At 34.3% G+C, this 12,282-nt stretch overlaps 1 protein-coding gene across 1 annotated transcript in view; it reads left to right on the top strand.

Moving 5' to 3' along the window:
* Window positions 1-12,282, top strand: part of PRKCI (protein kinase C, iota) — a 94,389-nt gene that overhangs the window by 20,178 nt on the left and 61,929 nt on the right. Inside the window, exons 3-6 of the mRNA XM_012640166.1 lie at window positions 2,601-2,690; window positions 4,700-4,750; window positions 7,639-7,724; window positions 9,975-10,115. Of these exons, the coding sequence (XP_012495620.1) occupies window positions 2,601-2,690; window positions 4,700-4,750; window positions 7,639-7,724; window positions 9,975-10,115 (368 nt within the window). The remainder of the gene's footprint in view (window positions 1-2,600; window positions 2,691-4,699; window positions 4,751-7,638; window positions 7,725-9,974; window positions 10,116-12,282) is intronic.

Genomic DNA, 12,282 nt, shown 5'->3' on the forward strand with positions numbered 1-12,282 from the left:
AGTTTAGTTTATCTATTTGATGTAGTCCAATATATCCATTTTTTTTTACTATGCTTTTGATGTCATATTCAAGAAGCCATTGCCAAACCCAATGTCATGAAGCATTTCCCCTATGTTTTCTTCTAAGAGTTTAGTAGTATTAGTTCTTACATCTAGATCTTTGATCCATTTTGAATTAATTTTCATTTATGGTGTAAGATAAAGGTCCAACTTCATTTATTTGCCTATGGATATGTCTGGATATTTTACAGAGAATTACAGAATAACCTGTAGTTTTTATAGACTGATAATGGTATTTTGATTATATTAAGGAATTTTTAGAGTAACCAGGATTTGCTCAAAATGCTATAGTGGTAAAGAGTAAGTGGGTGGGTATACAGGGGAAACAGGATTTTGTAATATGTTCGAATATTTCCAGAATAAAAAGTCAAAGAGTCGGTAAACCTGGAAAATGGTATTTTTAGAAACCTAAACACAGAGTTTCTATGAATAGTTAGAGGGCTATTTTGTCAGGTGCTATAGAGAGTTTAACTAGAACAAAGACTGAAAAGATGCTATTTTCATGACTTCTGCTACAGCAGTTTTACTGGAGTATTTGGATAAAACCTGGTAGCAGAATTTTGAAAAATGCATGAAAGGTAAGAACATGGAGAAAGCAGGATGAATCACTCTGAATATTTAGTGAAGTTGTTTCATTATAAAAGATTATAAACTTATGATTAAAAAGTACTAAAGAAAAGTATAAAATGGAAAACCAAGGACCCTACCCCCTTTTCTTTCCCCTTCTTCTCACCCATCCCCTCCAGTTTCATTCTGTAGTTTGTTTACTCCAAGTATGGCTGTGAATGAATAGAGTGGCAAGTTGAGTGGGAGAGAGATTTTTGAGAGGGAGACTCAAACATGCCTTTGCCTGAGAAGAGGTAATGGAAGGAAAGAAAAAATGGAAACGGAACTGAGGAGCCCAGAGAAGGTAAAAGGAAGTAGGGATTCAGTGGCCAAGTTGGAGAAAAGAATAGAGGCACTTTTTTCTTTGAGACAGCAGGAAAAATGACTTCATTTTTCCCTCTCAAGTAGCAGACTGAGTTCTCTGCTGATGATTGAGGTTTGGATAAGGTTGGTGGCATCCACTGTGTAGTAACCACAGGAATGAGCAAAAGAATGGCAGCATGAAGGACCTAGCTCAGGCTCCAACTATGCTCGAAATGATTTTTTCATTGAGGAATACTGTTGTCCAGGGAGATGTGCCATCTTATTAATTGCCAAAGATGACTCAGTTCTTTGGCTAGTTGGATAAGGAAGGTGTTTCCTCCTTCCCCACTTTGTGTACCTTTACTAAAACTATGCATTTACATTTAAAAACAGCTCAAGTGGGACTGTTCTTCAGCCCTGAGTACTTTGGTAGCTTTTACTTTCTGTGACTCCTTTGTTCAGGCTCTCTCATGTGAAGAAAAAGAAAAATTGACAAAATGATTACATGGAGACCTCTAATCAACCATATTGTGGCAATGGAACTATTAATACTTTTACTTCCTCTTTTAAAGAAACAAGTAGCAGAAAGCTTGCTCTTAACTATACCCATTAGTTATGTAGCAGTGACAGTTTCAAATGTGGTCAGGATAGATTCTGCTTGCTATGTTTGAATATGTACAGTGCTGAGAACAAAATGGTTTTATATATATATATATATTTTTTTTTTTTTTTTTTTTTAAATTTGGTGTCTGTCAACCTCATGTAATATTTTGTACTGAAATTTAACAGAGTTTAATTGAGCAAAGAATGATTAGCAAATCAAGCAGCCGCCCTGTGCCCCAACCAGGATAGGTTCATAGTGACCCTCGAGCTGCAGCTACAGCATGGTCAGAGAGGAATTATGGACAGAAAACGCAAGTGAGGTACAGAAACAGCTGGATTGATTACAGTTTGGCATTTGCCTTATTTGAGCACTATTTGAAAAGTTGCCCACCTATGAGTGGTTGAAGTATGGCTGTTGTGATTAGCTGAGACTTGGCTACTTGATGTAAGAGTAGGTTATGGTTTGCTATGTAGGGAGAAACATGCAGGCAGAACTTAAAATATGTAAGGAGACAGTTTTAGGCTATACTTATTTTAACTGTACAAATAAAAATGGAGGTCGGGTGTGGTGGCTCAGTACTCTGGCTCAGTATTTTGAGAGGCCACAGCAGGAGGATCGCTTGAGGCCAGGAGTACCAAACCAGCCTGGGCAACATAGGGAGACCCTGTCTCTATAAAAAATTTAAAAATTAATCAGGCATGGTGGTGCACACCTATAGTCCTAGCTACTCTGGAGGCTGAGGCAGTAAGATCGCTTGAGCCTGGAAGTTTGAGGCTGCCGTTAGCTATGATTGTGCCATTGCACTCTAGCCTGGGCAACATTGTGAGAACCTGTCTTTAAAAAAAAAAGTTATGCTACCTACTTCAGAGAATAGAATTATCTAAATAACTAATGATTTGTCCTTGTCAAATATTTCTCTGTTTATATATATAATTAGTTTTCATTGAGATATTATATTCTGGAATGTAATAGTAATTGTCACATTTAGAGATTTTAAAAAGTGAGCTTTACTCTTTGTATTTTTTAGGAGACCCGTGTACAGTATCATCTCAGTTGGAGTTAGAAGAAGCCTTTAGGCTTTATGAGCTAAACAAGGATTCTGAACTCTTGATTCATGGTAAGGAAGTAGTCATTATTATATAATTAAAGCTTCTAGAGCTATAATTTTTTTTTTAAATAACTCTTTATTCTTGACCATTTTAAAACATAATTCTGATGTTATTTTCTTAATCTCTATTGCCTCATCTCCAAGTAATTGTTCTTTTTCATAGTTTCTCAAATGTTAGAGAAGATAAAATCAATCCGCTTCTTATCTTCTTGGGAAATTTGTTATCTCTATGCATTCTTGAGTGTTAAAAATGTGATCTCTCAGTGTTTCACCGCAAGGTAAGGACAGAATTTAAGAATTGAACCTAATGAACCTGAGTTATCTCCTTACAATTTTGTAATGTATGCAAATAATGATCTCCAAAGGTAAGGGATCTTAAATGTCTTTTCTTTTGTTTAAGAGTTAATAATGAAACTATTTACATTGTACTTTACAGACATTAATATTTAACCTTTGAGATGTGGGTAGTGGTATAGAAGAAGAAACCTAAACTCAGTGATCATATAACTGGTATATTGTAGACCTGGATTATGAATCTTAGGAATTCTGATTCCAAATTTGTATTCTTTTCATTCTGCTATGCTACCCCTCAATTTTTTTTCTATGTCATACAGAACCCCCTTAATATGCTACATGTAATTTAATGTATTGGCAATATTTCATGTAACATTTTTAGGAGCTGTAGGAGACCAGACTTAGGAAATTCTTTAAAACATGAAACAAATATAATTCTTTCCTCAAGTATAATGAATTATTTCAATACCTTGTTATTATTCCTTTGTACTTTTCTTTACAGTGTATTTAAAAAACAAAACAAAAAAACAAAAAAAAACAGTTTTTTCTTGATTTTTTTTCCTACCTTTAGAATTTGACATAGTGACTCCCAAGGGATCCATGATCTAGTTTGTTGAGATCCTATTAGAGCTTTAGAAGTTATCTGTTTTTTTGTTACCTCTTTCTAGAGTAAAATTACAGTGAATGCTTAACAAAATGATTGATCAATGGTATTTAACAGTCATTTTTAAGTTTTACTGCTTTTTTAAAAAAATTCAAAATATTAAGGGGATATAAATGTTTTTGTTACATGGATACCTTAGTGTGCCTATTACCTGAGTAGTGTTCGCTGTATAGATAGGTTAGGTTTTTAACTCCCCACCCCATTTTATAGCTTTTTATACTATATCACAGATCTGTTTTCAGAAGTAAGCTTATATTTCAGCTTTAAAAAATACATATTAGGAACTGAGCTTCCTGTCTTCTGTGCTCTTTATTAAACTGTGTCTTTTATTTTATTTTTTTTTTAGAGGTGGAATCTCAGTATGTTGCCCAGGCTGGTCTTGAACTGCTGGGTTCAAGCAGTCCTCCCAGGACTACAGACATGGCCACTGTGCCTGGCTAAACTGTGCTCTTTAGTACATCGTAGATTACAAATAGCTAACTAGATGTTCATAAATACACTGTTGCTTTATATTCTACCTCATTATAAAAAATATTTTAATTAGTATGTTTATCAAGTTATAATTCCTAATTTAAAATTAAAATTTTTAGATTTTTGGTACTGTTTCTGGTATTAATTTATTCCTAAGGTTAGTATACATCTTTTTAAAACTCTAATGTTTTATGTTTCCATGTTTGTATACATTTTTATAATTTTAATTTTAATTCTTCATTGTAGCAAACTTGTCCTACTATAACAAGTATTTACGGAAATAATAGTTAATGATTTCTTTAAGGACCAAAAATTAATGATGTAACAGGGACTAGAATTAATAATTTGAGTTTCTAATGCATTGTTTATAGATATGTTTGTTTTCATAAAACCTTCTTTTCTATGGCCTCAGTAAAATGGATCACTTCAACAAATAATATTGATCGTATCTTGTCTCAAGTAAAGAGAGGGTCAGGTTGAAATCTGGGCCAATTTTTTTATGTTTGAATTTTAAATGTAATTTTAAATTTCTGTGTAATTTGTGTGTTTTAAATATGCTGTTAACCAATTTTATTTTATTTTCTTTCAGTATTCCCTTGTGTGCCAGAACGTCCTGGAATGCCCTGTCCAGGAGAAGATAGTGAGTGTTTATATACTTCATACCTTTTAAGAGTTATTATGCAGTGGCACAAGTGAAAAGAAATCAGAAATAGAACTTAGAATTCATTTGATTTCTTTTCCATTTTTCAATTTAATTTGGAATATATTAGCGACTACCTAAACTCCACTTTTGCCAGATCAAATTCAGATAGTTCTTAGTTACAAGTTAGGTAATTATCTGTTGCACATACAAAAGGAAAATTAAGTTAATTTTAAGTCTCCCTGGTTTTTAATTTTGGAAATTTTCAAACCTATGGAGAAGTTGAAATAACATTGAAAACAAGGATACCCATATATCCTTTGTCTAGATTTACCAATTGTTAACATTTTCCCTGTTTGCTTTATCTCTTCATCTGTGCACACATATATACACGCACATGTAAACATAACAAATGCACTTATTATTTTTTTATTGTGCCATTTGAGAGTAACTGACATGACACTTCACCTCTAAATACTTCAGCATGTGTCCTTAGGAATTGTTAAGGGATTGCTTTTGAATGTCTAAGCCAGTGGTTATTATTAATGAGATGAACTGAAAGAGTCAATGTATTTGTTCTGATGTAATTTAAATATGCAAACTTATGTTTGATTATAAGTTATTGCTTTTGATATATGGTATAATTTATTAATTGCGGATATTAGGCAACTCATTTTTATTTATGGTTTCTGCACATATCCGTGAATTTAGAAGGAGTAGTGGTGTTTTGCTTTGAATTAAGTGAAATTGTTCTAAACTTTTAATTGTGTGACTCTTCATCTTCCTTAAAAGAACTATGGGTATTTGTACATAATGGTAGCCATGTGCTATATAGGAAAATGGGGAAATACGAGGAATAGGTAGAACCCTAAAGCAATAGTGAAAAATGCGAGTTTGGATTTAGCTAGGAAAATTTCTCTGGGGTTCTGGTGGTGATGAATTGAAGCCAGGTAGGCTGCCTTCACAGATCTGTTGGAGCAGCAGGTATCTTCTCTTTATTCAGAGCCAGAATTTTGAAAGGCTTGCCATTGTAGCAGATCATCTTGGTTCCAGAGTCCCATCTCCAAATATATTATAGATCTATAGCATTCTTCCCAAATAAAATACAGTTTTCTAACTTACCATTATGCTTTATGCTCACTTTCACCCTTTAAAATTTACTGGTGGATATTTTGTTACTACCTCTCCCTCAGTAAAATACATATTACTAAACTAGGACATGCAGGAAAATTGATAACCACTAATGTGCTCTCTTGGCCCTTTTAATTCCTAGGCAACATTAAAATGTTTAAATTTAAGGTAAGTCAAGTTCTAGTTTATGAAAGTTTCTGAAATAGAATGTTCTTTTAGGTTAAAATGCTGTTAACAGAAACTTTCTGCTTTGGCTACTGCTAACAATATATAATTAAAAGTAAATGCACATAGCCGGGTGTGGTGGTACATGCCTGTAGTCCCAGCTACTCAGGAGGCTGAGGCAGGAGGATCACTTGAACGCAGGAGTTAGAATCCAACCTGGGCAACATAGCAAAACCTTGTCTCTTAATTTAAAAAACAAAACAAAAGTAAAAACATCTATATTTAAGGTTTTGTCTTATGCTATCTCAAGGTTTCTAATTCAGAGCATTGCAACTGGTCTTTACTATCACAACTTTAAATAGTAAACCCAATGCTATGTTTGCTTTAATGTATGAGTTCAGGAATCTAATGTAATTTTTCCGTGGTATCAACTATTATTATGGGATATAGTTATTACTAATACACAATATATTTTTAATATATAATAATGATGGACTTTACCAAAATTATGAAGGTTGACTGGATTTGAGCTTTTGGAACTTCTTTCTCCAAAAATGTTTAAGAAAAGTATTAATATAAAGACCAGTAGATGAAAGGTTATTGGGGGAGAAGATGTTCTTGTGGTACAAAATATCACTTACAGTTTACTTATAAAATGTAATATGTACCTTTACAATGAAGAGACCTAGTAATCACTACCTTTTATTAAGAAGTGATTTAACATCAGTAGTAGGAGTTGACATTCTAACATTTGTGTGCCTCATGATGTAATGCAATAAGAAATACACAACATCACGTATGTATTATTTTTGCCAAAAGTATTTAATACTCTAATCATGAGGAAACAGACAAATCCAGAATGTGGAGCATAATATCAGACAACTGCCTAGACTCTTAAAAAAAAAATTATGAAAAACAACAAACGAGGTGGAATGAATGTTTTAGAATACCTTAAAGAGACAAAAAGGCAAAATAACTAAATGCAATGCTTGAATCTTGATTGGATCCTAGATAGAAAAAAGAAACTTTGAAAGACACTTTTGAAGCAATTAGGGAAATTTGCATATGAACTGTATCTTGGGTGATACTGAATTAATGTTAATTTTCTAAGACATGGTAATGGTAGTGTGGTTATTTAGAATTAGGAGGAATATCCTTAATCTTAGGCAGTGGTTACTTAGGTATTTAGGGGTTTTTAGGTGTCTTGATGTCTGCATCTTCCAAATGATTCAGAAAAAAATATGTTTTTATAGAGGAGAAAGCAAATATGACAAAACAGTAATAATTGGTAAATCTAGGTGAAGAATGTAGGTGTTTATTCTTTTTTCTGTGGGCTTAAAATTTTTTCAAAATAAAAAGTTGGAAAATTTTTAAAAAGAAAAGCAGTAGTAGTTACTGAAACATTTATACTCCAGGGTCTTTACTTTCATCTAGTCCCTCGATGAAATACTTTTTCACATTAAGGTTTTTATCAATATGTTTTTTTTCTTGCAGTGAATATCATGAAAAAAATTACAGACTTAATTATACAGTAACTTTAACTCACACTTGCTCTTTCTTCCTTTTTTTTTGAACTATTAATCTCTCTTCAGAATCCATCTATCGCCGAGGTGCACGCCGCTGGAGAAAGCTTTATTGTGCAAATGGCCACACTTTTCAAGCCAAGCGTTTCAACAGGGTAAACTTAGTTTGTTGTATGCTGATGATTTGAGACAGCTATTTTTTTCTTTCTATTATGAAAGAAAGGTAGTTTTGTTATTAAGTCTTGTTATTCCCTTTTAAAGAAATTCTGTGACCTTATATTCCCAGTTTGCCTGGGGCAGTATGCCTGTAATTTTTTTTTAATAAATGCTTATTTCAAGTAGAAAAATTATTGTTAACACATTATCCAAATATTGTGTTCAGTTTAACAAGAATAAAACAGGACTTCTGAGAAAAGTTTACAATTAGCTATAAAATACTTAAGAATATATTTTCACATTCACAGTGGGCATTTTTGAAAAATTAATTTTGCAAATATAGCTTAGAAACAAAAATATATTTACAGTCCCAGTTAAATAAACAAGTCCTTAATTGAGGAACAATCCTCCTTCAGGATGGATAATTAGCATTTCAGAATTAGATCTGTGTAAGCATTCCTTTTAAAATAATAGTATACTTGGTTCAATCATGTAGCAGTTCAAATACCTTGTGGTTTCCCTGACACATACCATCTATTTCTTATGTCTGCTTACCCACAATTTTCTCAAGCCATTTTAATTGAGCAATTTCAATGAAATACATAACCTAAGTGGGAACCAAACTGACCGACAAATCTTTATTGTGGCAATTCTGGGTATTTCCAGCAAAATATTCTGAACAGAAAGTGACAGAAATTTCTCAGTGGCAGTTACAGAACCACGTCTTGTAATTTATAGGACTGCTATAAAGGCTTCTTCTCTTCTTTAGGCATATCTGTTTTTAGGTTTGAAACATTGCTTTTGAATCTTTTACTGGGTTTTGTGGCATCTCAAATCCATCTGCACTGAAGCTTCTCTTGGAAAGTCTTGAATTAACATTGTCTTCATTAAATATGATTTTACTCTTTAATTATTGTATGTGTTCCCATTTCCCTCCAAACATATCAGTCCCCCTCTGCCCAGAGTGTTTACTTTGGTGGGACAGGGAAAGAGGACAACCTGAGTGAGTAGCCTCCCTGGCCCCAGAGTTTAAGTCAAATGGGCTCTGCTTCCAGGGATTTGTCAAGCAGGGAGGCCCGCCCAGGCTCTAGGAATAGCTGGGCCTGCCCCTGGCCCATGGTGGCGGCTGTGAGGCCCCTTGACTATGCAGTCCTAGTTTGTCTATAATTTTTTTGTTGTTGTTCCAGCCCAGCACAAAGCTGAATGCTTGTAATTTTTAATAGCATGTCCTTTTACTCCTAAAAAATGTTCCAGATTGGATGATTAATTATCCAACTAATATACCCTACCTATAAGAAAATTGGCTTTTCAAATATAATTCAAGGCAGCCAGAAAATAAGCAAAGTTTATTTTGTTTATTTAATGTTTTTATTTATTTAATGTTATAATTTGATTTTCACCATTTAGAAAATAATAATAGCAAACACTTACCTGGCTTTTATTGTGTACCAGGCACTTTTCCAAATGCTTTACTTATATAAACTCATTTAAGCCTTACAACAACCCTGTGCAATAGGAACTATATATTTTTATTTTATAGATGAGGAAACTGAAGCGCAAGGCAGTTAAGTAACTTGCTCAAGATGACACAGCTAGTGTCAGAGCCGAGATTTGAAAGTAAGCAGTCTGTATCTATAAGTCCATGTTTTTAACTACTATTGATAACTACAGATTTATGGATGCCAATTCCATTCTAAAACTAATGCTCTAAATTCATTAATGTAAATAGAAACCACCACCTGAGATTCCCAAACTCTTTTATTTTCAGTAGCACTCATAATTAAAGAAGGCTTTGAAATGAAAAGGTAGCTTAGGTATTGCTCTTAGGAAAGCAGGGCTTTGCTTTGACCTCTGACCAGTCTGGAAGGTTATGTTTGCTTAGGAGTCTTTAACTGGCTTTTTCTGCCATATGTATTTCTAGTTTAATTCACTTTTCCTGTTTTCATTACGCTGAACTTAATTATGTGAAGTCTGAAAATTTTTGGACTTAGCAATATGGTCACAAATTTCACTGTCTCTCTAAAACACTTTCTCTTTTCTATTTATTTTTCATTGACCTTCATAGCTTTTGTAAAATGATGTATGAGGAAATTTTCTTTTGTTTTGTTTGCCATGGGCTGGAAGTTGACACCATGATGAAGGGAATTGTGTTGTAAGAAAGCCACTTATTTTCATTATTTTATAAGCAAACTGTTGGGAAATGATTGTAACCATTTTTTGTTAATAAAGTATTTAATTACTCTTTTCAGCGTGCTCACTGTGCCATCTGCACAGACCGAATTTGGGGACTTGGACGCCAGGGATATAAGTGCATCAATTGCAAGCTCCTGGTTCATAAGAAGTGCCACAAACTTGTCACAATTGAATGTGGGCGGCATTCTTTGCCACCGGTAAGACATACTTTTCTATTTTGTTCTTCAATAGAGCATGTTTGAGACGGGGGAGGTGGCTCACAGCTATAATCCTAGGACTTTGGGAGGCCAAGGTGGGAGGAAGGATTGCTTGAGGCCAGTATTCAAGACCAGCCTGAACAAGAGCGAGACCCCATTCTACAAAAAAATAGAAAAATTCTCGAGGCATGGTGGTGTGTGCCTGTGGTCCCAGCTACTGGAGAGGCTTGGGCAGGAGGATCAGTTAAGTCCAGGAGTTTGAGGTTGTAGTGAGCTATGATGATGCCACTGCACTATAGCTTGGGTGACAGAGGAAGACTTTGTCTCAAAAAAAAAAAAAAAAAGCAAAAAAACATGCTTGATAACATTACTGGAACAGAGGGCTTAAATAGGAAGGTGTGAAGGAATTATAGGACAAGAAAGTTGTTACAGAGTATTGGTAGGAACACTTTACATTCCAGTTAACATATTGTGAACTTTGGAACTTTTGAAATACCTATGGTAATATTTGTTTGTAGGATATAGTTAACTTCTTTGTTTGACCTGCTATGAAATCCTCTGGTCTAAATTAGGAAGATGTAGGGAGAATCATTTAAGAGATTTTTTTTCCCTCTTATTTAATCTAAACTTATTAGTTTATAGCTCTCATTATTCTAGCATCTATCTTAAGCAGATAACCAGGTAAAAAGAGTTAAGTGTTTGCTGTTTAAAGTGTGAGATTACTGGAGAGAAAAGTATTTAAAATTTTTATTTTTCACTTTCTATTTTAAGTATGTAATTAAAACATATTCATTATAGAAAAAATAGGGAATACAGATCAATAAAGAAAAAAATTAAATGGAAATTCTCATAAATTCTACCATCTAGAGGTAATTGTCATTTGGTGTATATCCCTCTGCAACTTTTTCTATGCAAATTTATGTGCATAAACATTTTAAATTTTTCTGTATGGAAAAAATTTCAACATATAAGAGTGGGTGAAGCAGTATAGTGAACTTCCATGTACCAGTCACCCAGTTCCAACAGTTTTCAACTCAGGACCAATCTTGTTTTCATCTATACTCCCACCCACTTAACCTCCCTTCACCCTACCTTATTTTGAAACAAATCTCAGACAGATTTCAGTATGTACCTCTAAAACAGCGGTCCCCAACCTATTTGGCACCAGGTACTGGTTTCATAGAAGACAATTTTTCCACGGGATTGGAGGGCGGATGGTTGGAGCAGGAGCTCAGGCAGAGCTGCTGTGAATACAGATGAAGCTTTGCTCGCCACTGCTCACCTCCTGCAGTGTGCCCCCTCCATGGGGTTAAAAATTTCAGTTGTCCCATAAATGTTGTAATTTTGTTTTTATAATTTTATAGTTTTATCCTGATTATGCATCAGGATTTAAATGAAGTCCACGTTTGCAATTGATTGATGTCTCTTAGATATTTTTTAGTTTACTGGTTCCTCCTCCATCTCTCTCTCTCCCCCTCCCTCCCTCCTTTTTTTCCTTAAAATTTGATTATAGAAGAAACAGTTGTTTGTCATTTAAAGTGTTGCAGAATTTTCCTCATTACTTCTCTATTGCTGTGTTCCTCATGTTACTCTGTCTTCTTTGTTTCCTTTATATTATATAGTAGCTGGATCTAGAGGTTTGATTAGATTCTGGGGATTTGTTTTGTTTTGTTTTTTTAAGACAGAGTCTCACTCTGTCGCTGGGGCTAGAATGCAGTGGCATCATCATAGCTCACTGCAACCTCAAACTCCTGGGCTCAAGGGATCCTGCTACCTCACCCTCCTGAGTAGCTGGAAGTACAGGTGTGCATCACCACGCCTGGCTAATTTTTACTATTTCTAGTAGAGACAGGTCTCACTTGCTCAGGCTGGTCTTGAACTCTTGACCTCAAGTGATCCTCCTGTTTCAGCCTCCCGGAGTGCTAGGATTACAGTCGTGAACCACCAAGCAGACTAGGTTCTGGTTTTGTTTTTGTTTGTTTGTGGGTGGTTTTGAGACTACTTTGTAGAAGGTTGAGTGTTTATCCATCAGAAGGCACATATGTTTGGATGTGTCTTTCTTTTACATATTTTTAACAAAAGTGAGATTATATGCATACTGTTTTCTAACCCTTTTTTCCTCACTGAACAATTTATTTTGGTCATCTTTCTATATCTATCTATCTAT

The sequence above is a fragment of the Propithecus coquereli genome, unplaced genomic scaffold (genome assembly GCF_000956105.1).
Source record: "Propithecus coquereli isolate 6110/MARCELLA unplaced genomic scaffold, Pcoq_1.0 Scaffold15, whole genome shotgun sequence".
In the NCBI taxonomy this organism is placed as follows: domain Eukaryota; kingdom Metazoa; phylum Chordata; class Mammalia; order Primates; family Indriidae; genus Propithecus; species Propithecus coquereli.